Source organism: Oryctolagus cuniculus, chromosome 11, assembly GCF_051225735.1.
Source record: "Oryctolagus cuniculus isolate XC-2025 breed Fujian yellow rabbit chromosome 11, ASM5122573v1, whole genome shotgun sequence".
NCBI classification, from domain to species: Eukaryota; Metazoa; Chordata; class Mammalia; order Lagomorpha; family Leporidae; genus Oryctolagus; species Oryctolagus cuniculus.
Window position 1 is genome coordinate 28,410,473 of NC_142877.1, and position 23,669 is coordinate 28,434,141.

A 23,669-nucleotide genomic window follows, 5' to 3' on the forward strand; every position below is an offset into this window, starting at 1 on the left:
GTCTTAGGAGGAAGCACTAAATTTTTTTAAAAGAAATACTTTGAAAAGTCACTGAGGTCTCCAAAACAGATTAAAAGTTTAACAAGAAAAAAAATAATAATAAAATTTGGTTAACTCCTGGAAGGAAAGGGATGCATGAGAGGGAAAGAGGTAGGGCCAGTGAAGTCGTCAGAATCTGTGTATGAGAGCCACAACCTACTTCCTGAGAATGTCACGTCTTTACCGTCGGTTTAATTCTGGATCGCCACGTAAAGAAGGCATGCGTGTCATCTCATGTTAGGACTGAGTGTGGCATTGAAGTTGAGGCAGGGGCGGAATAGCCTCTACACTGAGGAGTTGTCGCCAAATAAGCAAATTGGAGCCAAAATCCTATGGGAACTGTCAGAAACCACTGTGGCAAGGGCTTTGGAGTTTAGCAATCCAGGGAATTGGGAATTCAGGCTCTGTGAAGGCCAGAGAAGGTGTCAGCTCACATCTGGGTTTTATACTACTGAGCGTGAGGGATACACAAAACAAATTGTGAATCTGGGTGTTGTGTCCTTCTAAGTAGAACTGTTCCAAGAGCTACCTTGGAAGATGGTGAATTTCCCATCACTGCAGAGTGTTCGGGCATTCGGTGGAGTCTTAAGTGAGCGGATTTGAAAGAGATGCAAATGTCAGTGAGTAAGATTGAGTACTATACTGGAGTCCCTACACAGAACAGAGAGACAAGGAAAGAAATAGAAGATTTAAAAATTGCAAAGGTAGAGTTGAAATACAGGTTTTTCACAAGAGAGAATATTGTCTTCCGAAAAACCTGCATATTCATCAGATGAATTATTAGGATTTATAAGTAATTTTAGCAAGGGTGCAAAAGTAGCATAAAAATGAACACATTCATATACATAAGCCACAAGCAGGAAATCTAATAATAATATACTTTTTGAAAGATGCTATTTACAATAGCATCCAGAATATAAATTACCTAGTATTAATTTTACAAAACCTTTTGAGAAATTATAAGAATGTCTGAAGACATTAAAGGACAGCAGTTTCAATTAGTAAAGAGATAGACTCATGGATTAGAAGGCTCAGTATTGTAAAGATGTCAATTCTCCCCAAACTGATATGTAGATTCAATGCAATTCCAATAAAAATCCCAACAGGTTTTTTGTGGAACTTGACAAGCTGATTCTAAAATTTATATGGAGGAGAAAAGATGCAAGAATAGCCAAGACATTCCTGAAGAAGAAGAACAAGGTGAGGAGACCTGCCTTACCAGATATAGTTATTTTTAAATTTTTAGTAATTAAGACAGTTTTGTATTGGCGCTGGGACAGATACATAGACAAGTGGAATAAGATAGCCCGGACGCAGATCCCTGTGTGAATGGAAACAAATGCTGTTGCCATTTTGGTGTGGGAAAGGACGACCTCTACAATAAATAGTGCAGGCTGAGTGGGCAACCTGTGAGAGTAAATGCACTTGAACACTTGTCGCATACCCAACAAAAAATCACTTGCAGTTGATGTATAAACATGGAAATTTAAAAGACAAAATGATAAAACATAAAGATGACAATATATAGGAAAGTGTATGTATGACCACCTAATAGGAAAGGATTTCTTAAGACTTAAAATGTTGATGAAAAGGAAAGATTGGTGACTTTGACTTCTGAAAATAGATAGCGTAAAGAAAATGAGAGGGCAGGCCACAAACTTGGTAAAAGGTACTTGTAATGATAACTGATAAGGGGTGAGTATCTAGAGTATATAAATAACTCCTACAAATCAATGAGAAAATAAAGAACCCAGTAGAACAATGAAGAAAACCCTTGACTAGGTACTTCACAGAAGAGGAAACTCTTTAACCAATAAGCTGTTAATATTCATTAATATTCATAATAAGATAAATGTAAGTTAAAACTGCATTTAATGCATTTAAATAGTAAATGCTGATGAGGATACAGAACAGCTGGAGTAATTCATTATGGCTGATGGGAGTGTATGTTGGTACAAATACTTTGCAAACCAATTTGGCCTTATATGGTGAGGTTAGAGAATCCCACACCTGAAATTTTTGCACATAAATACAAGAAGCACATGCAAATTCATTTTCAGAAAAGGACCGTTAACTTCCAACAACCCAAATACTCATCAGTAGTAGAACAGATAAATAAATGTTGATACAGTCCCAAACTGAAGCACTGCAAAATGGTTGAAGTAAGTGAACTACACACGCAACGACCTGGGTGGATCTTAAGAACATGATGTTGACCCCCCAAAAAAGAGATCACTGCTTGACTATGATTCCATTTTTATCTAGAAATAGACTGAGCAATAATAATAAATTGTTGAAAGGACAATTGTTAAGTGTGATACAAATAAGTTCAAGCAAGGTGACGATAAACACAAAATTCCAAAATCACCTGTAAGTAAGAAGAGAAGAAAGAAGCTATAAGGAGGGAAGAGCCCAAAGAGAACTTCTAAGTTAAATTGGGTGATGAGTCACCTTTTTTAAAAGATTTATTTATTTATTTATTCGAAAGGCAGAGTTAACAGAGAGGTGGAGAGAGAGGGGTCTTCCATTCACTGGTTTACTCCCCAAATGGCCACAACAGCCAGAGCTGAACTGATCCAAAACCAGGATCCAGGAGCTTCTTCAGGGTCTCCCACACAGGTGCAGGGACCCAAGGACTTGGGCCATCTTCCACTGCTTTCCCAGGCACATTAGCAGGAAGCTGGATAAGAAGTGAAGCATCTGGGACTGGAACCAGTACCTATATGGGATACCAACCCTGCAGGCTGCGGTTTACCCACTGTTCCACAGCGCCTGCCCCAATGATTCACTTTTATAAATAAATATAAACAAATTTGGGGGTGGGGTGGGAGTGGGGATTTAAAACCTGACTTTAAAAAAAAAAAAGAATAGTAGTCTTGGTTCCAGTTAAAAAATGAGCAGAAAATGAATGGTCTCTGTTGCCACCTAGTGTTGGTAGAAAATGTAATGTCCTCTAGGCTTCGGTGTAGCTGCTAGGTCCTAACTCAGAGGGCTGGGTGTTTCAGAGCAGGAGCAAAAAGTAGAGTCCCCATTGTTTCATCCCTGGATGGGGCTCCTTAGTCTGAATTGTGCATCTAGCACTGTGTTCTGTGGGACAAGCCTTTTATTTCCTCCCGTCAAAAAGTGGCTCCTGTTACTTTCTAATATTCTTTTTAACAACCTGTACCTGCCTGGAGTCCTGGGGTTTTTGTGTGTGTTTGTTTTCATGAAGACTAAGGGAGTAGGGATGCTGGGGTGGTGGAAACCTGTGGACATTTAGCTTATGTGAAGGCAAAGAAAGCAAACCACCCGTGACCTGGGCAGTTCCAGTCTGAAGCAGGGTCTCTGCTCTGTGTGTAAGACTTCAGCCCAGGAAGCTCTATTCCCCTCTTTGTATGTAGATTTCCTCCCAGTAAGGTAATGTGAGAACCTCTGGGATTTAAACTCTGAAGATGAGACCACATGGGCTGTGAGACCCTAATTTCTCTTATCTTTGGGTCTTTCACTGTAATTTCTCCTGCCACAGTCATGCTGATTCCCAGGAAATACATTTGCTCCTCTTTAAAAAAAAAAAAAAAAGTATTTATTTAATTATTTAAAAGGAAGAATGACAGAGAAACGGAGACAGAGAGCTTCTGTTCATTGGTTTACTCCCCAAATGGCCACAATGACCAGGTCTGGGCCAGACTGAAGTCAGGAGCTAGGAACTCCACCTGGGTCTCCCATGTGGGCAGAAGGGGCCCAGGCACTGGGGTGCATTAACAGAAAACTGGATCAGAAATTAAGCAGCTGAGACTCAAACCCGTGCTCATGGAATGCCAGTGTCACAAACCTGCATGCGGCTTAACCTACTGTGCCACAATGCCAGCCCCTTGCTCCTTTCTTAAAACTCTTGCTTCAGTTTGGCAAAATGATTCCCTTTGGGCTGGCATTTCCTATATTTAATTTTCTCCTTAATTATCAAAGCCAAAATCCCAAGAGTCATCCTTCATTCTTGTCTCTTTCTCTGCTCACTCCGTCTTCCATTCATCTCATCCTCCAGATCAGATCATCCTGGCTCCAGAAGGTATCTCAGGGGCATCCATTTCCTGTACCGACCTCTGTCCATGCTTCCTCTCCATGCTGCTATTCTTGCCTCTCACCAATCTTTTTTTCCTCAGAGCAGCCAGTTATTCCTTAACATGTAAATTGGATCACATTCTAAACCTTTAATGATTTCCTCCTGCACTTTAATACCGAAACCCTCTTCAGGGACCTACGTGGTAATGAATGGGCTGACCTTGCTAAACTCATCTCCTCCCACTTCCTTCCATGTGATGCCCTCACTGACCCTGCAGTTCCTGTCACAGCCAGGCCTCTGCCTCTTGCCTATGGGTCATCGCAGATACTGCTCAGACACTGTCCTCTACCTGCTACCTCCTCCTCCCCTTCATCTGCATCTGGCCCTCTCTGATAACTTTATCTCTGTTCTTTTGTTGCATTTGTCATAGTATGTAATTATATATTTGTTTAATGTCTTTCACCCACAAATTTGTGTTGTCTGCGAGCGCCAAAACTGTATGTGTTTGACTTGTCCCTTTGTACCTAGCCCAGTGCCTAATAGGCACACAATATGTATTTGTTGAAAGGATGAATAGAAAAATAATACCAGAATCCTAGCCTGCTTAATTGTTCTTCTCCTGCTGCTGAGTACAAAGGTGGTTCTCAGTTTGGGACCATTCTGTATAATAGTAAAGTAGATAATTTCTTTTTTAAAGATTTATTTATTTATTTTCAAAGACTTATAGAGAGAGGGAGAAACAGAGGGCGAGAAAGATCTTCTATTTGCTGGCTCACTCCCCAGATGGCCACAACAGCCAGCACTGGGCCAGGCTGAAGCCAGGAGCCAGGAGCTTCATCCAGGTCTCCAACATGGGTGGCAGGGGCCCAGATACTTGGACCATCCTCCAGTGCTTTTCTCAGGCCATTAGCAGGGAGCTGGCTCAGAAGCAGAGCACCTATATGGGATAACAGCGTCACAGGCAGCAGCTTAACCTGCTGTGCCACAATACTGGCCCCAAAGTAAAATGATTTGAATATAGAAATTTTTATTTCCTTAGAGTAGGTCTTCATGGTGGGGTTTCTAGATCCAAAAGTATAAATATTTCTAAGGCCCATAAAACAGATTTCCAAATAATTTATCAGAAAGGTTGTCTGGGTTGGAATTTGTAACGGCATCCCTTTTTTGCTTTCTTGGTTTTGAATATATGGAACTTGTAAGAGGAGAACAGTTCAAATAATAAAATTTACCTTCTCATGCTCATAAAGCTTACTCGCTGAATGCTTATTCTGTGCCACAAAAGAGATGGTCTCTCTTTACCCCTTTTGTGAGAGATGTTCTTATCCTGGTTTTGCAGGCTGAAAGTTGAACAGATTGTTCAAGTTCATATCTCATGTCAAACCATTTTATATTTCCCCACATACCTCCCTGTGCTAGCTAATTTACACTTGCCAAAACCATAACAAATTTAGTGTTACCTCACCCAAATCCTCTGCTTCCCAACTGCTGCACCCTTATAAATGCCTTCTCTCCCACTCACCTACCAGGCCTTGCTTCCTTGCCTCGTGTCGGAGGCTGAGTACCGTGCCCCCTTGCCAGACTCCAGTGAGAGCCCAGGTATTTTGGCTCTCCAGAGCCTTAATGTGAAGTTCTCCCTGGGATGCAGCTCATCTCTGCATGGTGGTTAACACAACAGCAAGTGACCTGTTTTTACAGTTTTGTTTGCACTCTTAATTTTTTTTTAATATTTATGAATCTTACTTGAAAGGCAGAGTTAATAGAGAGGGAGAGAGGGAGAGATCTTCCATCTGCTGGTTTATACCCTTTCCCCCCGCCAAATGGCCACAACAGCTGGAGCTAGGCCAGACCAAGACCAGGAGCTTCTTCTGGGTCTCCCACGTGGGTGCACAAGCCCAGGCACTTGGACCATTGCCTGCAGCCTTCCCAGGCACATTAACAGGGAGCTGGATTGGGAGTGGAGCAGCCAGGACTTGAACTGGTGCTTACAAGAGATGTCAGCATTGCAGGCAGCAGCTTTACATTCTATGCCACAGTGCCGGTGCCCCCGCTCCAATTTACAGAGGCGATCCATCTTGACTCACCATTGCAACAGGCCTCCAAGCACATAAGGCAGAGTTACAGAGAGAGAGAGAGAGAGAGAGAGAGAGAGAGATCTGTTGTTATTCCCCAAATGACTGCAACAGCCAGAGCTGGGCAGGTCTGAAACCAAGAACCAAGAACTTCCTCCGGGTCTCCCATGTGAGTGTAGGAGCCCAAGTACTTGAGCAATCCTCCTGGTTTCCCAGGCACATTAGCAGGAAGCTGGATTGGAAGTGAAGCAGCTGGGACTGGAGCCGGTGCCCATATTGTGATGCCAGCATCACGGGTGGCGTTTACAGCACCAGGCTACCCTGGGGATTCTTAATGTTAAACTCTACAGAGTTTATGATGATCAGAACTTGCTGCCAGGACAGGGTTTGGTGCAGCAGTTTGCATGTTTGTTGTTTGTCCCAGTTTATAACTCCTCCAATTTCTCTTAACCTTTCAGGCTCTTCCTGCTTGTCCTATCCAGGCCACCTGTGAGGCTGCCTCCAAGGAAGAAAACAAAGAAAAAAATCGATATGTAAACATCTTGCCTTGTGAGTGTTTGTAGGGTTTCTTGGGATTTCCTGAGGATGGAAAGAATCTTACAATTGATCACAGGAGGGTTAGTAACAAGATTAATGTCAAGCCTTTGGGCTGAAAAGAGCCCTATGACTCCCAGGGTGAGCCCAGGAGTTTTGTGGCAAGGCAAGCCTGCGAAGTTTATAGGAAACCATTGAGAGCAGCTTCACTTGGGCCAGGTAAGAAATGGGTTGGGTAGTGATGGTAGTGGTGGCGGTGACAGTGGTTTTTTGTAGTGCTCATTGAAACAAGTTCTAATTCAGAATCGTCTTTGTAACCCCTCTCCAGAATTAGCCACTGCTAATTATTTGACCCATAACCTACAAGTATTTTTCTAGGCCAGTTGTCTCCAGAATGGGATGCATAATCCAGTGGTGAGAGGAGGATGTTTGAACTTCAATTTATTTATGAGAGGCAGAGAGGAACATGTATGACCAAGATTCCAAGTGCTAGGCTGAAGCCAATAACCAGGAAAACCATCCAGGACTCCTACCTGAGTGGCAGGAACCCAATTACTTGAGCCATCACTGCTACCTTCCAAGATCTGCATGGTGGGAAGCTGAAATCAGGAGCCAGAGCCAGGAATTGAACACAAGAAATAGCAGGCATCATAACTACTAGCCTGTTGCCTGCCCCATTTGCTTTTTTAATTCATTATTTAAATTTTTTTATATTTTGAGTGCATAATATCTATTAGTATGCATATATGATTTATCAATAAATGAGGCAAATATTAGAGATACCTGCCAAATTTTTTGTAACTTATTTGAGTCAGAGTTACACAGAGAGAAATCTTCCAACTGCTGGTTCACTCCCCAGATGGCCAGCCAGGCCAAAGCCAGGAGCTTTATTTGGGTCTGCCTTGAGGACAGCATGGGTCCATACACCTGGGCCATCTTCCACTGCTCTTTCTAAGCCATCAGCCAGGAGCTGGATTGGAAGTGGAACAACCAGGACACAAGCCAGCACCTGTGTGGGAAGCTAGCATCATAGCAGCAGCATTACCAGTTATACCACAATGCCAGACCCACTGCTAAAATTTTCATTGGAGGAATATAGGACCAAAAAATTAAAAACCACAATACCAGATATTTATAGATATTTATGTCTTCATATTTGTGTTTAAATATGCATATGGGTATTACATATATTCAAATATAATTGTACGCATCACTGTGATGTTTCTCTTTTAACAACATATATTGGCAGTCCATCTGTCAAGAAACACTGCTGGGGCAGGTGTTGTGGTACAGTAGGTTAAACTGTCACTTGAGATGCCTACATCTGATATCAGAGTACCAGTTCAAGTCCTAAGTACTCTGCTTCCAATCCATTTCCCACTAATGTACCTGGCCGACAGCAAATAATGGCCCAAGTACTTGGATTCTTGCCACTCATGTGGAGTTCTTGGCTCCTGGCTTCTGCCTGGCTTGACCCTGCCTGTTGCAGGCATTTGGGGAGTGAACTAGTAGGTGCTCTCTTTCTGTCTATCTGTCTCTCTCTCTGTCACTCTGCCTTTCAAATAAAAGAATAAATAAATCTTAGGGGGAAAAAACTTTCCTTTTTATCAAATATTAGTAGTCCATTTAGTAGATATAGCTTTATTTAACTAGTATCCTAATGATAGTTGAGGTGTTTCCCAATTTTTGCTGTTAAAATAGTGTTAGCCTGCATGTATGGTTCTGTATACATAGACACAGATGGCTCAGCTGGCCTGGTTCATTGTGAAACAACATTGCAATTTATTGAAATATTAATTGTTGAAATTTTTTTTCCTAGATGACCACTCTAGAGTCCACCTGACACCCGTGGAAGGAGTTCCAGACTCTGATTACATCAACGCTTCATTCATCAATGTAAGGAACTTGTGCTTTTCTTATTCCTCTGAGTGATCTTTGGCTCGGATCTATTCGTTACTTCTTAGCTGTGCTTTAGGAGGGATATTTGTCATTCCAAGTTTTCCCTGAGGAGTTTGATTTTTTTAAAGATGCTACAAATGTGTGTTTTTGGCTGGTGCCACGGCTCAATAGGCTAATCCTCCACCTGCGGCGCCGGCACACCAGGTTCTAGTCCCGGTTGGGGCGTCGGATTCTGTCCTGGTTGCCCCTCTTCCAGGCCAGCTCTCTGCTGTGGCCTGGGAGTGCAGTGGAGCATGGCCCAAGTGCTTGGGCCCTGCACCCCATGGGAGACCAGGAGAAGCACCTGGCTCCTGGCTTCAGATCAGCACGGTGCACCGGCCGCAGCATGGCAGCCACTGTGGGGTGAACCAACGGCAAAGGAAGACCTTTCTCTCTCTCTCTCTCTCTCACTGTCCACTCTGCCTGTCAAAAAAAAAAAAAAAAAAATGTGTTTTGTTTCCCATGCAGAAATCTGAATCTAAATGTATATTCTATAAGAATCAGTGAGTCCTTTGTTCAGCTTATTCAAATAACAACAAACAAAACATGACCTAGCCCTCAATATCAAAAATAAGCAAGAGGGGCTGGTGCTGTGACATAGCATGTTAAGCCACTGTGTTCAGTGCCAGAATCCCACATAGGCATCAGTCCATGTCCCAGCTGCTCCACTTCCGATCCAACTCCCTGCTGATGCACTTGGGAAGGTAGCGGAGGATGGCCTACGTCTTTGGGCCCCTGCACCCACATGGGAGACCCGGATGAAGCTCCTGGCTTCGGCCTGGCCCAGCCCAAGCTATTGCGGCCAATTAGAGAGTGAACCATCGGATGGAAGATCTCTCTGTCTCTCCTCTCTTTGTAACTCTGACTTTCAAATAAATAAATCTTTTAATAATGATGATAAGGACAAAATAAGAATCCCTGATACCAGGAAGGTGAGGTTAGTCTTGTCTACTACTGACCGAGGCCTGTGGAAAGAACTGTCACTGGGAGGTTTTTAGGGAAGATCTAAAGAATGTTTATAGAGATGGTGTGAAAGACTTGAATATGTTTTGTAGGTGGGAAGAAGGAGCATGAAGAGTGAGTTTGAAAAAGAGAAAGAGAGGAGAGAAATGTAGAAAGAGCAAGCCTAACTCCTGAGGAGGACGCCTGAAGGGACTGCTGGTGGAATTGGCGCACTTGGGTTCAGAGTAGCGTTAGTCACAATGGCCAAAAGGTTGAAGCAACCCAAGAGTCCTTCAACTGATGAATGACTACATACAAGGTTATATGTTCACATGGGACCAAGTATAATTCAGCCTTTAAAAGGAAGGAAATTCTGACATGCTGCAACACCCTGAAGACATTATGCTGAGTGAAATAATCAGTCACAAACTGTTTCTGCATATATGTGGTACCTGGAGTAGTCAGTATCATCTGTGTCTGCATATATGTGGTACCTGGAGTAGTCAGAATCACAGAGACTGAAAGTAGAATGTGATTGTCAAGAGCTGGTGGAAGAGGGAAGGAATTCCTGTTCAGTGGGTACAGTTCCCACTGGGCAAGATGAAAAGTTCTGGACTTGGATATGGGGATGGCTGCAAATCAGTGAGTGTACTTAATGCCATAAAGCCACACCCCTAAAAATGGCTAAGATTTTAAATTTGTTACATTTGGGGACGGCGCCGTGGCTCACTTGGTTAATCTTCTGTCTGCAGTGCCAGCATCCCATATAGGTGCTGGTTCTAGTCCCGGTTGCTCCTCTTCCAGTCCAGCCCTCTGTTGTGGCCTGTGAGGGCAGTGGAGGATGGCCCAGGTGCTTGGGCCCTGCACCCGCATGGGAAACCAGGAAGGAATACCTGGCTCCTGGCTTCGGATTGGCGCAGCGCCTGCCATGGTGGCTATTTGGGGAGTGAACCAATGGAAGGAAGACCATTCTCTCTGTCTCTCTCTCACTGTTTATAACTCTACCTATCAAATTAAAAAAATTGTTACATTTTACCACACAGAAAAAAAGAATACTGATGGAGAAATTAGTGTTGAACATAGGGTTTAGAATAGAGAGAGATGATTTGTAGGTACAGTTGCAAATTGAGGCAAGTCTCTGATTTCTTTATGAAGTAAAGTCATAGTTCTCTACTGCAAAAGGGGATGGGACTGTGGCGTGAGTGAAAGTTTAGAACAGCAACTGAGTTCCATAGGAAAGGTTGCTAAGGAGGCAGAGAAAAGAGCCAGTCTTGCTGCACTGAGTGCCTGCCTACAACAGGAAGTCCCTAAGGGGTACTTTTCTCCAGCTGACCCTGATGGATGATGGCTAAACACATAGCACATGGTGGTCAGACAGCAGGACTGGGGAGTGTGTGTCTGCTTCAAAGAGTCTGCAAGGGTCTCAGATCCAGTAGAGAAAAGAAGTGTGAGGAATGAGCCCATCTACTCGGGAGAGGGGCTGAGATCAAAGAAGGATCTTTGGAGATCTTGATAAAGTGAAAGAGCAGTACAAGAAGGGAAGGAAGATGGAGGAGCGAGAGGTGTGGCCCCAACACAGGCCATCAGAGGACTTCAGGGTGGGGTGGTCCAGGTGTCCCCGGCAGAGTAGATATGCTGCAGTGTTTAGTGGGATGCCTGCACACCGGTGTGTGTGCTTACTGCCACAAAACTAGACACCTAAGATTGTGAATTTAAGTTATATGTTACCACAGGTTGGAAGGAAAGGGACCCTGTGAGAGAAATAACTGCTGTGGTAGCTCAGGAGATTGGAGAGAGGCTGGTAATCAGCTGCAGTTCCCAGAACTTAGATCAAATATCCTGATGAAGAGGCTGGGAGGGAAAGGTTAATCACCCAGGCAATGTTTTTTTTGTTTTTTTGTTTTTTTTTTTATTTAACAGGTAGAGTTATAGACAGTGAGAGCCAGAGATAGAGAGAAAGGTCTTCCTTCCGTTGATTCACTCTCCAAATGGCCACTACGGCTGGTGCTGCGCCGATCTGAAGCCAGGAGCCAGGTGCTTCCTCCTGGTCTCCCATACTGGTGCAGGGCCCAAGCACCTGGGCCATCCTCCACTGCCCTTCCGGGCCACAGCAGAGAGCTGGCCTGGAAGAGGGGCAACCAGGACCAGAACTGGCGCTCATATGGGATGTCAGCACTGCAGGTGGATGATTAACCAAGTGAGCCAGGGTGCCGGTCCCAAGACTGATTTATTTATTTGAAAGAGTTACAGAGAGGCAGAGGCAGAAAGAGGGAGAGAGGTCTTCCATCCTCTGGTTGACTCCCCAGTGGCCGCAACTGCTGGAGCTGGGCCTATCTGAAACCAGGAGCCAGGAGCTTCTTCCAGGTCTCCCACACTAGCGCAGGGGCCCAAACACTTGGGCCATCCTCCACTGCCTTCCCAGACTATAGCAGAGAGCTGGATTGGAAGCAGAGCAGCCAGGACTCGAACCAGTACTCATATATAATGCTGGCACTGTAGGCAGTGGCTTTACCCACTATGCCACAGCGCTAGCCTCCAGGCAATGTTTTACAGCTGCCCAGGTTCGTTTTCTAGTACTGTCACCTATGAGCAGCATGACTTTGGGCAAAATGTTGAATATCTTTACAACTCAGCTTTTTCTCTAAAATGAGGAAACTGAATTGCCTATCCTGTGGGTTTGATGAGCTAATGCACAAGTACATGGCACAGAGCTTGGCACAGAGCAAGTGTTCAGTAAATAGTAGTTCCTCCTACTGGTATCATTTAAAACCAGTGGATCTGAAAACTCCTGGTATTAATTAAACAATTCATTTAGAAAGATTTGTCTAGCATGAATTATATCTACTACACAAAAAACTGAAGAATATAGCAGTATCAGTTACAGTGTGTCCATCTGCAGTTAAGAGAATATTCAATTAAAAGTGGTCCAGACAGGAACATTTCTTTATCTCATGTAATGTGAAGGCAGATGTAAGCCAGTTCTGGGGCCGGCTCAGGTTGGCTGCGTCTGTGGCCCAGTGTTGCCTCTGTCTTTCTGCTCAGGTAGCCTCAGCCTGCCAGCGCATCTCATAGTGCCAGGCTTGCTGCACAACAGCCAGCACGGAGGAGGAGCATCTGGCTACGCTTTTTTCTTCAGAGGGGTTAGGAGTCTTGCCACCAGCCCTTGATCCTTCAAGGCCAGCAGGCCAGGATTGGATCACATGGCTTACCTCCCCTCTACAGGCACTGGCTAGGAAGGACACTGACAGTCGTGGTTTGCCCACCTGAGACTGGGGAATGTCGTCTTCTAAGCCAGTGGAAGGTTCATATCCAAGTGGTTTTTTTGTGTGTGTTTGTTTTTTAAGATTTGCTTACTTGAAAGGCAGAGTTACAGAGAGAGGAGAAAGAAAGAGGTCTTCCATATGCTGGTTTACTCCCCAAATGGCCACAACAACCAGGGTTGGGCCAGGCTGAAGCCAGGAGCCAGGAATTTCCTCCAGGTCCTCCACATGGGTTCAGGGGCCCAAGCACTTGGGTCATCTTTCCACATTAGCAGGAAACTGGATCAGAATTGGAACAGCCAGGACTTGAATCAGTGCCCATGTGGGATGCCTGCACTAACTCTGAAAGGCAGAGTTACAGAGAGAGAGAGGGAGAAACAGAGGAAGAGATCTTCAATCTCTTGGTTGACTCCCCAAACTGCCAGAGCTGGGCCAATCTGAAGCCAGGAGCCAGGAGCTTCTTCAGGGTCTCCTGTGTGCAGGGACCCAAGTACTTGGGCCATCTTTCTCTGCTTTCCCAGGCACATTAGCAGGAAGCTGGATCAGAAGTGGAGCAGCCGGGACTCAAACCAGCACCCATATGGGATACTGGCAGTGCAGGCAGCAGCTTTTCCCACTATGCCACAGCGCTGGACCCCTTGATAGTTGTTAGAGAAATACTAATAGGGGGCATAAGAGTTTAGATAAAGAGAGTTTAATTGAGGAAACATATGAACTCACTTAAGGTAGAAAAGCAGGAGGGAAAATCCCTGTGCTTAACCAAGAATAGGAAGCCAGGATTAAAGATTTAGGTTCCATAGTTTGTAAAACTCAGTCAACATTTTTTGAGCACCTGCTGTGTGCTGAGTGCTATAGGCAGACTAAAAACTTATGGAGATAAGATGTGGCTGCTGGTATAACACACAGATCATTTCCTGTAACGTGCTATATGTGTGAAGGCAGTACTGCCAGGTTCTATGGAGTTCAATAAAAAAAAAAAAAAAAAAACATTTAGACCAATCTGCTAATCCAGTAGAGCTCAGAATAAGTCAGATTTCAAGGAAGAAAGCTGAGCAGAAACGTACAAGCAAGAGAAGCGTGAACACAGTCATAGAAACTGGAAACTGGACCAGCGCCGCGGCTCACTAGGCCAATCCTCCGCCTTGCTGCGCCGGCACACTGGGTTCTAGTCCCAGTCGAGGCGCCGGATTCTGTCCCGGTTGCCCCTCTTCCAGGCCAGCTCTCTGCTGTGGCCAGGGAGTGCAGTGGAGGATGGCCCAAGTACTTGGGCCCTGCACCCCATGGGAGACCAGGAGAAGCACCTGGCTCCTGGCTTCAGATCAGCGCGATGCGCCGGCCGCGGTGGCCATTGGAGGGTGAACCAACGGCAAAGGAAGACCTTTCTCTCTCTCTCTGTCTCTCTCTCACTGTCCACTCTGCCTGTCAAAAAAAAAAAAAAAAAAAGAAAGAAAAGAAAAGAAAGAAACTGGAAACTGCAGTTTTAATTATGTATGGTGTAAGAAGGGAAGTGGTGGGAAATGATGCCTGGGGTATTGGGAGAGACTTGATCTTGGGAAATACTGAATGTGAAATGTGTCCATTGGGGATCTTGATTGCAGATAACAGAGTCAACTTATTGTCCCCCTTTTTTCAGCAGGAAGTAGAGGTGTATTATAAGATATTAGGTAGTTTACAAAAGCTGTGGGAAGGCCATTGAACCAAGCTTGCGTGCTGCACAGCTAAGAACAGAGCAGCCAACGGTGTACACAACTAGGCTGTGTGACTGTCCCAGGGAAACCTCTGCACAGGTGCCTCTGACGAACTGGATGCTGCTGTAGCCATGCTTGCCTCGGGATCCGATCTTAGCACAGTCAACCTCACATTGCTCACCCCTGCCCCACGTCCTGGGGGGAGCATCTGCTGCAAAGCACCTAGGTCTCGTGAAGAGCTGAGCTGCAAAGGAGGCAAGGAAATTTAGATTTTCGTTTCTCAGACTGTAGAGTAGCAAAGTCCAACTAGAAGTGGCTAAGTGAGCCACTTCATAGTGTCACTGGTTTTCAATTCCTTGAAATTCCTTGAACTTGAACTTGGTGTGTAGGGCAGAGTGACAGAGATCTTCCAGCACTGTTTCACTCCTCACTGTTCACTCCCTGCACCAGCTGGGACTGAGCCAGGCCAAAGCCAGGAGACAGGAACTCTGTCTAGGTCTTTTCACATGGTCATAGGCACCCAAGTACTTGAGTCATTTTCTGTTGCTTTCCCAGGCATATTAGTAGGGAGCTGGATCAGAAGCAGAGCTGCCAGAGGGGAGGGGGCAGGACTATAGTGTACTATCGTGTACCAGGTAAAGCCGCTGCCTGCAATGCCAGCATCCCATTTGGACACTGGTTCAAGTCTCAGCTACTTCACTTCTAATCGAGCTCCCTGCTGGTGCTCCTAGGAAAGCAGCAGAAGATGGCCCAGGTGTTTGGGGTCCTGCACACATGTGGGAAACCCAGAAGAAGCTCTTGGCTCCTGGCTTCAGCCTGGCCCAGCCCTGGCCATTGAAGTCCTCTGGGGCGTGAACCAATGGATATGAGCGCTCTCTCTGTAACTATGCCTTTCAAATTAATTAATTAATTAATTTTTTTTAAGAAAGGCAGAGCAGCCGGAACTCAAACCACCACTCTGATATGGGGTACCAGTGTTGAAGGTGGCAGCTTAATCTGCTGTACCACAGTGCCAGCTCCAGACTCTGTCTTTTGCTGAAGCAAATTCAGGGGTCATGTGTTGAGTGCTTGTTGTAGGCTGCCAATTACACTCACCAAACCCTTTTTTCCCAAGGTTGCTGACTCTAAACGTGCTTCCTCCTTTGTTGGGAAGCAACCCTGCCCTGCCTCTGGTTGAAGTGGAATAGAAATGGCTTCTCGGATTTAGAGCCCTTCCTTCATGTAGACACTGCCTAGCAGACTTGCATTTTACATCACTGCTCTGTGTGACAGGGTGTCCCGTCTGTGACACTCCTCTCACTGCTGCCTGAGAGGGGCAGGGATGGTTCACAAGCCTGAAATCAAATGGTTTTTCATTTCCCTAGGACTCCTCAGGTGGACACTGCATTCGGAAAGTGAGGTTGGACAGATGTTTAGCTAGAACATTGAGGACTGAAAAGGAGGGTTAACTGCAAGTCACTAGTTTTTCAGAGGCTCCTTCTCTGGGGAGTCTCCCACCACCTGTCACGGAGAGGCCTGTTGGCAAGCACTGAGAGTTGTTGCACTGTCCCCACAGGCTGTTCCCACAAAGTCTTTGCACCTCAGCAAACAAGAAAATAACCCTTTGTCCTTCCCAGCTTCATTCCTGAAACACCACATAGGCTTCTGCCTGGAGGGTTCTTACCCACTCACACCAGAGCCCACATCGTCAGCTGCTCATGAGCATCAGAAGTGTGGTCTAGCCTAAGAGTTGGTGTTGGGCTGTTCCTATACCAGTGTTCATCTTTGAAAAGACTAACTAGGACATCTGAGTTTTGTAATCTTTGATTTCTGGGTCCAAAGCTAATCCCTCAGGAATTTCTAGAATGGAAATTCTTGTTGATTGCTTGGACCAGTTGACAAGGGAGGCTTTGTTAACTGGTTGGAAGTCAGACTGGAGAATTTCATTCCTATTCATTTTTGGTTTGAACTTTCTTTTTCTCCCTACTCTCCCCACCCCAGGGCTACCAAGAAAAGAACAAATTCATAGCTGCACAAGGTAATTACAGCTTCTTATTCTTGGGCTTAACCATGATCACAAGGTGGGTTTGGGTTTTTTCTTCCAAATGCTAATGGAATTAATCAGAATGTAATAGCTTTTCTGTACTAGTTACCACCTAAAAGAAATGTGATCCACCTTACAAGTGACTTAGTATCCAAGTCCTGTAGAAGAAGTCCTTGTATATGTGCATGAAGAGTGAAAGAAGCTTTACACACACACACACACACACACACAATACAGCCTAATGAGGCCCTGGGTGCTAGCCGTGGCGTCCCAGAGTTCACATTTGTAGTCAGCCTTCAGAGAGGGTTGGCCATCTCCTGGGGCCCAGGCTGGCTTTTCTCCCAAAGCTCCTAGGCCTGCACTCCATTGTGATTTGCAGAAAGGTAGTCTGGGAACAGGGACAGAGAGTGGCCTGGTGCTGTGGTCCTACACGTGCTCTGCACACGTTTCAACAGCCAGTAGCTGTCTGACAAGTGACTTCCGTCTTGGGATCCCAGCAGAAATACCTGATGTTCACAGCAGTGGGAAGTAATTGATGTGGTTGTCTACCAGCACTGATTTATGCAGCCATTCAGTGAATATTTATTTGATTTAATTGATGGGAGGACTGTTTACAGCAAATAAATATATTAACCGAAAGTTTAGAAAGTGACTATACTTTTTATTACCATAGCCAGTAGCCACATGTGGTTATTTAAAATAAATTTAAGTAAAATTTAAAATTCAGACTATTGTACTGGTCACATTTCTAGGTTCAATAGTTACTGCTTCTAGAAGCTACCATATAAATGCAGAGACAGAGATAAAGCAAAGTGGACAGGGAAAGCCTCAGAGCCTTCTTCCCCTTGCAGTCTCCCAGGAACCTGGCCATCACCCAAGCAGGCCCAGCTTTCCCTCGCTCTGTCACTGTCCCTTCAGAGCCCAGCTCAGACACCACCTATTCAGTGATGACTGTGGCACCGTCAACCCTGTGCAGCCTCTTTCTGTTTCCATGTTGATAGTGTCAAAATATTTGTTGCACAGAGGTCATCTGTGACTTCCTGATAGACCTTGTCACACTCTCCCATCCTCTTGAACCTGTCCATGCCAGCTCACACCCTGAAGCCCTGCTACATTCTTTCCTGATGTTCCGTTCTCTTGATTTTTCTTATTTTCTAGGTGTTATTTCTCTGACTTTTGTTCCTCTTTCTGCCCCTTAAATATAATCTGATTTCACCCCAGATTTGTGGATGACCCCTTCCTTAAAGCTCCACCCCTTCTTTCATGGCCCCAGCTCTCTCGGTTCTGCCCATCCACCTGGGCCTCCTTAGCCTGCTAATTCAGACTAAATTCAGACTTGATTCTGTCTGAATTTCAGTCATGCTGAGGATCCCCTCACTTTTTGACCCTGCTTCTCTTCTGCGTTCTCTCGAGAGACCTTGTTATACCCATCGGGTGGACCACCTGCTGCCTCTCTTGAGCCCCTGAGCCATGTTTTCAGAAGGATTTTGTATTCCTCCACCTGGGTACACCAAGACTTAAGATTCAACATCAGAGACTAAAATGTAACCCCCCTATTTGATTCGAAGTTTTAGTCAGGCCTCTCATGAAAATACCATGAGGATTTGCCATTCTCTTCAGTGCAAGCCTTTCCTAGCCTGGCCGCCACCCCGTAGATTCTGGAGCTTACATCTTTCTGACCCGTTTGCTGCCACTCTACCACTGCACAGCAGCCTCGGGAGAACTCCTTCCAGCCCTGGGCTGCTTTGCTCCCTTGCTTTAGCCCGCGGCCCTCTGCCCAGAGTGCTCCTGCCTGTGCCCCTCTGAACCGCCCAGGGCTCAGATGCCACTTCCACCAGATTTTCCTGATCCTGCTGCAGGGCAGCACTTCCTCTCTGTGCATCTTCCACGTGTGGGTCCACTTCTGTCTCTTTCTGTTTCTCTTTTTCAAGATGATTTTGCTTCTGTTTTTACCTAAGGGAATTCAAGGTTTTAGAAAGTCAAAGGGAACTGTAAGACTTAGAAAAGCAAATTCTTCTCCCCTTTCTTCTTCTCAGTTTTAGCCCAGTTCCCCCAAGGCCACTGTCTTGACCCATTGGCTACTTCTGGTGGGTGATGGTCACCTAACCCTCTCCAGAGCAGCTCACCCTCAGTCACAAACGTCCCCCTCCCATCTCCCAGTCGGTCAGTCAGGTTCTGGGGTAAGGCAGCATTATTATTTTGATACTTACATTATTACAAGTGGATAAATGTTACTCACGTGGGGTATTAGGGCTGCTTTCTGCAGTTTGTTCCCTCTTTCCGAGAGTTGATGACTGCCCTTTTCCCCTGGTCATTTGCTTGTCTGCTTGCCTACCACTAATTGGCCCCTCAGCGTGACTAGCAGTGTATATCTCCTCTTACTTCAAATACACGAGGGCTACATTTTTTAAGTTTGATTTTCTTGGGGGGAGGGGGTGTCTTGGGATCCTTCCAGAACCTTCTTTTTTTTGTTCCACTGGGATTGGTTGCCTTCTAATCTCTGGCAGTTGTCCTGAGCTCTTCCTTTCATAAGACCTTTGGAGTTCCGTTAGCTTCTCTGCTGTGTTAGGCTCCATTTCTTTCTCTTTTTTTTCTTTGTTCCCTCATTTTTGTTTAGAATCTTTTTGTAGCTTCCTAGAAAAGTGTTTGTGGAAGACAAGCAAGTCACCCAACATTTCTGGGGCTGGTGACACCCACCTAAGAGTGTGATAGGAAGGAGTACACGCCATAGGAAGCGCTTAGTTCTCTGTGTGGCTCATAACGCAGTGAGCACTCATGATTCCTAGTCCTCAACTATAATGTCCTTGGGAGACCCTGTGCTCCATTTATTTATTTATTTATTTATTTATTTAATTTGAAGTCAGAGTTACACAGAGAGAAGGAGAGGCAGAGAGAAAGAGCTAGCCATTTATATTTTGACATTTTCCTGTCCCCAGTCCTAGTGAGGTGCCTGACACATGCACAGTGGATACGTTTGGAATAGGCAGTTACTAGGTAGCTGAGCAGATGGCTTAGATGTTACTGGGGACTTTTAGGCATGGGCTTCCAAAAGTCAGGAATGGGTATTCCTAATTCCCCAGTATCCTCCTCCTCTTTGATGTGTGGTTTCTTTGTCTTTGCTGTTGGTCACCTTAGGACCAAAAGAAGAAACAGTGAATGATTTCTGGAGGATGATCTGGGAACAAAACACAGCTACCATTGTCATGGTGACCAACCTAAAGGAGAGAAAGGAGGTGAGTGGAGAAATTCAAGAGGAAAACCCTCGATACAGGCCTGACCAGCAGAGGAGCTGCTCTGTGGAGCTCTGGGTTCAACCTGGCTGTGTACCCTTTGTGACTGCTTGGCCAGGATTTCATCCAGACACAGGCATTGTATCCACCAGGCTTTCCTGTGGCCTGAAGCCTCAGAGGAACCTCAAGGGTATGCATGGGTCATATTCCTTGCATCTGATCACCAGACAGCTCACCCTGGTTCCAAAACAGCCCAAAAGACAGACTCAGGTCATTAGCTAAGGAAAAGCCACAGGGGAATTTTTCTCCCATGGCTTCCCTAGTTCCTCATTCCCTGGTTTCCTGCCCCACCTTCTGCGGCCTTTAGTGTGTATCCTAGAGTTGGAGGAGGGAGCTATATGAGCAGAGACCCTGAGGGGTACGAGGGAATCAGAGGCTTCATCCTGATGCCATAGGCAGCCTTCTGAATGCTCCTTTTCCTCTGGTGGCTGCCAAGTCAGTCAGTGCTCATCACTGGGCCACAGCCAGCGCCTGTCCTGGGTCCTGAAGAGGCCCCAGAGAGGAATCCCCATGTGCCAGTCTTTCTCAAGGATGGACCTGAGTCACCTTGATCACCATCCTGGGGCATTTCCCCTAAACTCTGCACTGAAGCATCTGTCTCCTCCCAGCACAATCAGATATGTGAGGATTTATTTTCTCAGCATTTAATTTTCATTGTGGGATCCTTCTCAGAATCTTTTTAGTTGTCAGCATTCCACAGTGCCTAGAAGGGATAGTGCTAGGGTTGGGCCTTAGGTTACTTTCCTCCAGTCACACCTCTGACTCTTGGAACTGTGTGGGCCCAGGTGACAAAACAGATGTTTAGCCTCTCCTGGCAGGTTTACCTCAGTCCACTGCTGACCTCTTCCTAGACAGATGCTGGTTCCAGGGGTGCAGACAGCTTGCCCCAGAGCATCACCTGGGGCATTGTGGGAGTGCAGGTTTTTGCAGGTAACATGGCTTTAGAATTGCCCTGAACTGAAGAGGTGGAGGGGAAGATTGGAAAGTATGGAGCTGGCACTGTGTCAAAGTGAAATTGTTCTAAACAAGGTGGAAGCTGAGGAATTTGGGGAAAGCACAGATCCAAGGTGAGGGAAGAAGCCATAGACTCTCTGGGGTCTTTAGTCTAGACTTTGTGGTCCCTTGCCTTCAGGCCCTTTGCACCTGCCAGGGCAGCCTGAGGTCAGGGGATGCATGTCTGTTTCCTTCCAGTGTAAGTGTGCCCAGTACTGGCCAGACCAAGGCTGCTGGACCTATGGGAATATCCGCGTGTCTGTTGAGGATGTGACCGTCCTAGTGGACTACACAGTACGGAAGTTCTGCATCCAGCAGGTACTATCTCCTACCTCCTGTCTGTTTCCATTCTCATTTAGAATCTGCTGACCACCAAGATGGAAGGAACAGGCTTGATCCTGCCCCTCTTCCTCTGTGTGGTCAGAAAGTGCTGAGTGTACAGTGCGTTAGGATTCTGAAACCAGCAGTCAGGCTTCAGGAAACTTCTCTGTCACTGCTAAGGAAGTAGTGTTGTGAGGACCGGGGAAAGCACACGATGAGATGGCGTGTGACATCTCGGATGTGACCGAGTGCCTTGGGGCCGTGTCGGGAGCGGGGCAGTCTCCTGGTGCTGACTGTCCTCCTGTCCTACTCCAGAGGCTGCTAGCATCAGGGGTGTGGTGGGCATCCCCGGGCCTCCACAGCAACCTGGAGGCTGAGCAAATGTTGCCCTTAGCCAAGGGGCAGGAGGTGCCGTGGAAGGGAGACTTAGCGCAGGTTAAGAGCCCTGTGTTTCAGCTCTGACCCTGCCATTTACTTCTGGGACCTCAAGCAGGCCATTTAACTCATCTGGCTTTCACTGTCCTTATCTGTAGACCACAAGTAGTAGTAACTGCCCTGCCCATTCTCTGGACAGACTTATAAACTTCCCTCCACACCTCCCCGTTGTCACTGCCAGCCACAGCTCTCACTCTCTTGCCCCTGCTGCTACCCCTGGCTATCAGGGCCAACCATAGGCTCTCCTCACTTCACAGGTGGGCGACGTGACCAACAGAAAGCCCCAGCGCCTCATCACTCAGTTCCACTTCACCAGCTGGCCAGACTTCGGGGTACCCTTCACCCCGATCGGCATGCTCAAGTTCCTCAAGAAGGTGAAGGCCTGTAACCCTCAGTATGCAGGGGCCATCGTGGTCCACTGCAGGTCAGTGTAGCCTGACCCTTGGCTCCCCACATTCTGCCCCCATGGCCAGAGCAGGGGAACAGCCGGGATTCTGGCTGAGGAAGCTGGCACAGAGCAGATGAGCTGTGGGGACCCAGGGCCACAGCCAGAGACTCCTCGGGTTCCAGTTCCAGGGCTGGGTGGAGGATCTGACTGGAGAAAAGAGGGAAGGGCAGTCCTCCAACCTGGGAGTCAGGAAAACCTGCTGTGAACCCAAGAGGTGGGTGGTGTGCTGGCCATGTATGCTTGGAGCTTTCAGACCCTTGTAATTGTTAAGGTGCCCAGTCCCAATAGCTGTGGATCAGAGGAGAATCCAGCTCTGCCCCATTGAGAACTAATATTTAGAAGCCTGAAGACCAAGCCCCAGCCTGTGCTGCCCCTCCCCATCTACTCCCACAAGGCGTGCAGCCACCATGGTAACACCACTGCTCTCTGCCACAGCGCGGGTGTAGGGCGCACAGGTACCTTTGTCGTCATTGATGCCATGCTGGACATGATGCACACAGAGCGGAAGGTGGACGTGTACGGCTTTGTGAGCCGAATCCGGGCACAGCGCTGCCAGATGGTGCAAACAGATGTGAGTGATCTGTGGGTGAGGTGAGGGTGGAGGCTTCCAGGGCAAAACATCTGCCCACCTTGAGGATGCACTGAGTCTCTCGGGTTATTTGAAACAAGCATCATACTGTGTAGTGAAGGGCCCTTAGAAATTACATATGTAAAGAAACAGAGCACAAAGGAGGTTATGGGTTTGTGCCTGGGGAGTTCAGGAAGGCAGATTTCCTTTGTACTGGACTTTAAGGATGAAGAAACAGCCCCTGCAAAAGCAGCTGTGCCAGGCAGCTCAGCCATGTCCAGGCGCAGCAGAGCTTGGCCCTGTAGGAGGGAGGCTGGGTCAAGACTCTCGTAGGCTCTCTGGTTTCTGGCACCCTGGTTTGTCCTTCTCCAGACTCCCGACACTCAAGGCAGACTAGGACCCTCCCTCCCATGTCAGGCCCTAGAAGGACTCGTGTACTTCCCATCCTGCTTCACTGAGCTGGGACAATAAGAGTGAATCGTATTATCCCTGTTAGGGTCCGAAGAGAAGTGGACTGGAGTGCCTCGGGTGGGAGGGGTGGGCGGGCATGTGGCTGAGAGCTCGGGCCTCACCCGTGTTTCAGATGCAGTATGTCTTCATATACCAAGCCCTTCTGGAGCATTATCTGTACGGGGATACAGAACTGGAAGTGACCTCTCTAGAAACCCACCTACAGAAGATTTACAACAAAATCCCAGGGACCAGCAACAATGGGTTAGAGGAGGAGTTCAAGGTGAGTTGAACTGGACACCTTCCTTCAGACCAAAGGATTCATGTGATCTAGGGTTTATCTGATGCTTGACTCTGTAGGCTGTGTCAGCAAATGGGGACCCCCTGTGAGGCATGCTGGCAGCTAAGGAGGTGGCTCTTCACTGTAGCCATTCTCAAGTAATGCTGGTCACTGAACTCGGGTTTGTTGGGGTGTGAGGAGCATGCAACAGTTTTGTTGTTTAGCCCTTCAGCCTTCCTAGGGGATTATACTGTACAGGAAAAGCAAAGTTTCTGTGTAGGGCCAGATAATAAATATTTCAGGCTTTGCAGACCACATGGTTTCTGTCCCAACTACTTACACTGCCATTAGA

The 23,669-nt window shown here is 46.5% G+C and overlaps 1 protein-coding gene across 12 annotated transcripts in view; it reads left to right on the top strand.

The window, feature by feature from the left end:
* The window catches only part of PTPRA (protein tyrosine phosphatase receptor type A), a 154,509-nt gene that overhangs the window by 117,564 nt on the left and 13,276 nt on the right, over window positions 1–23,669 (top strand). For 7 of the 12 annotated variants that reach the window (XM_089308164.1, XM_008256241.5, XM_089308165.1 and 4 more), the window contains 8 exons: window positions 6,606–6,696; window positions 8,501–8,577; window positions 16,490–16,526; window positions 19,668–19,765; window positions 21,014–21,133; window positions 21,829–21,995; window positions 22,455–22,590; window positions 23,171–23,320. In XM_089308164.1, the coding sequence (XP_089164290.1) occupies window positions 6,606–6,696; window positions 8,501–8,577; window positions 16,490–16,526; window positions 19,668–19,765; window positions 21,014–21,133; window positions 21,829–21,995; window positions 22,455–22,590; window positions 23,171–23,320 (876 nt within the window). Of the gene's footprint in view, window positions 1–1,145; window positions 1,240–6,605; window positions 6,697–8,500; window positions 8,578–16,489; window positions 16,527–19,667; window positions 19,766–21,013; window positions 21,134–21,828; window positions 21,996–22,454; window positions 22,591–23,170; window positions 23,321–23,669 lie in introns of all 12 variants that reach the window. The other 5 variants (XM_089308168.1, XM_070052011.2, XM_089308169.1 and 2 more) reach the window with 1 other exon arrangement.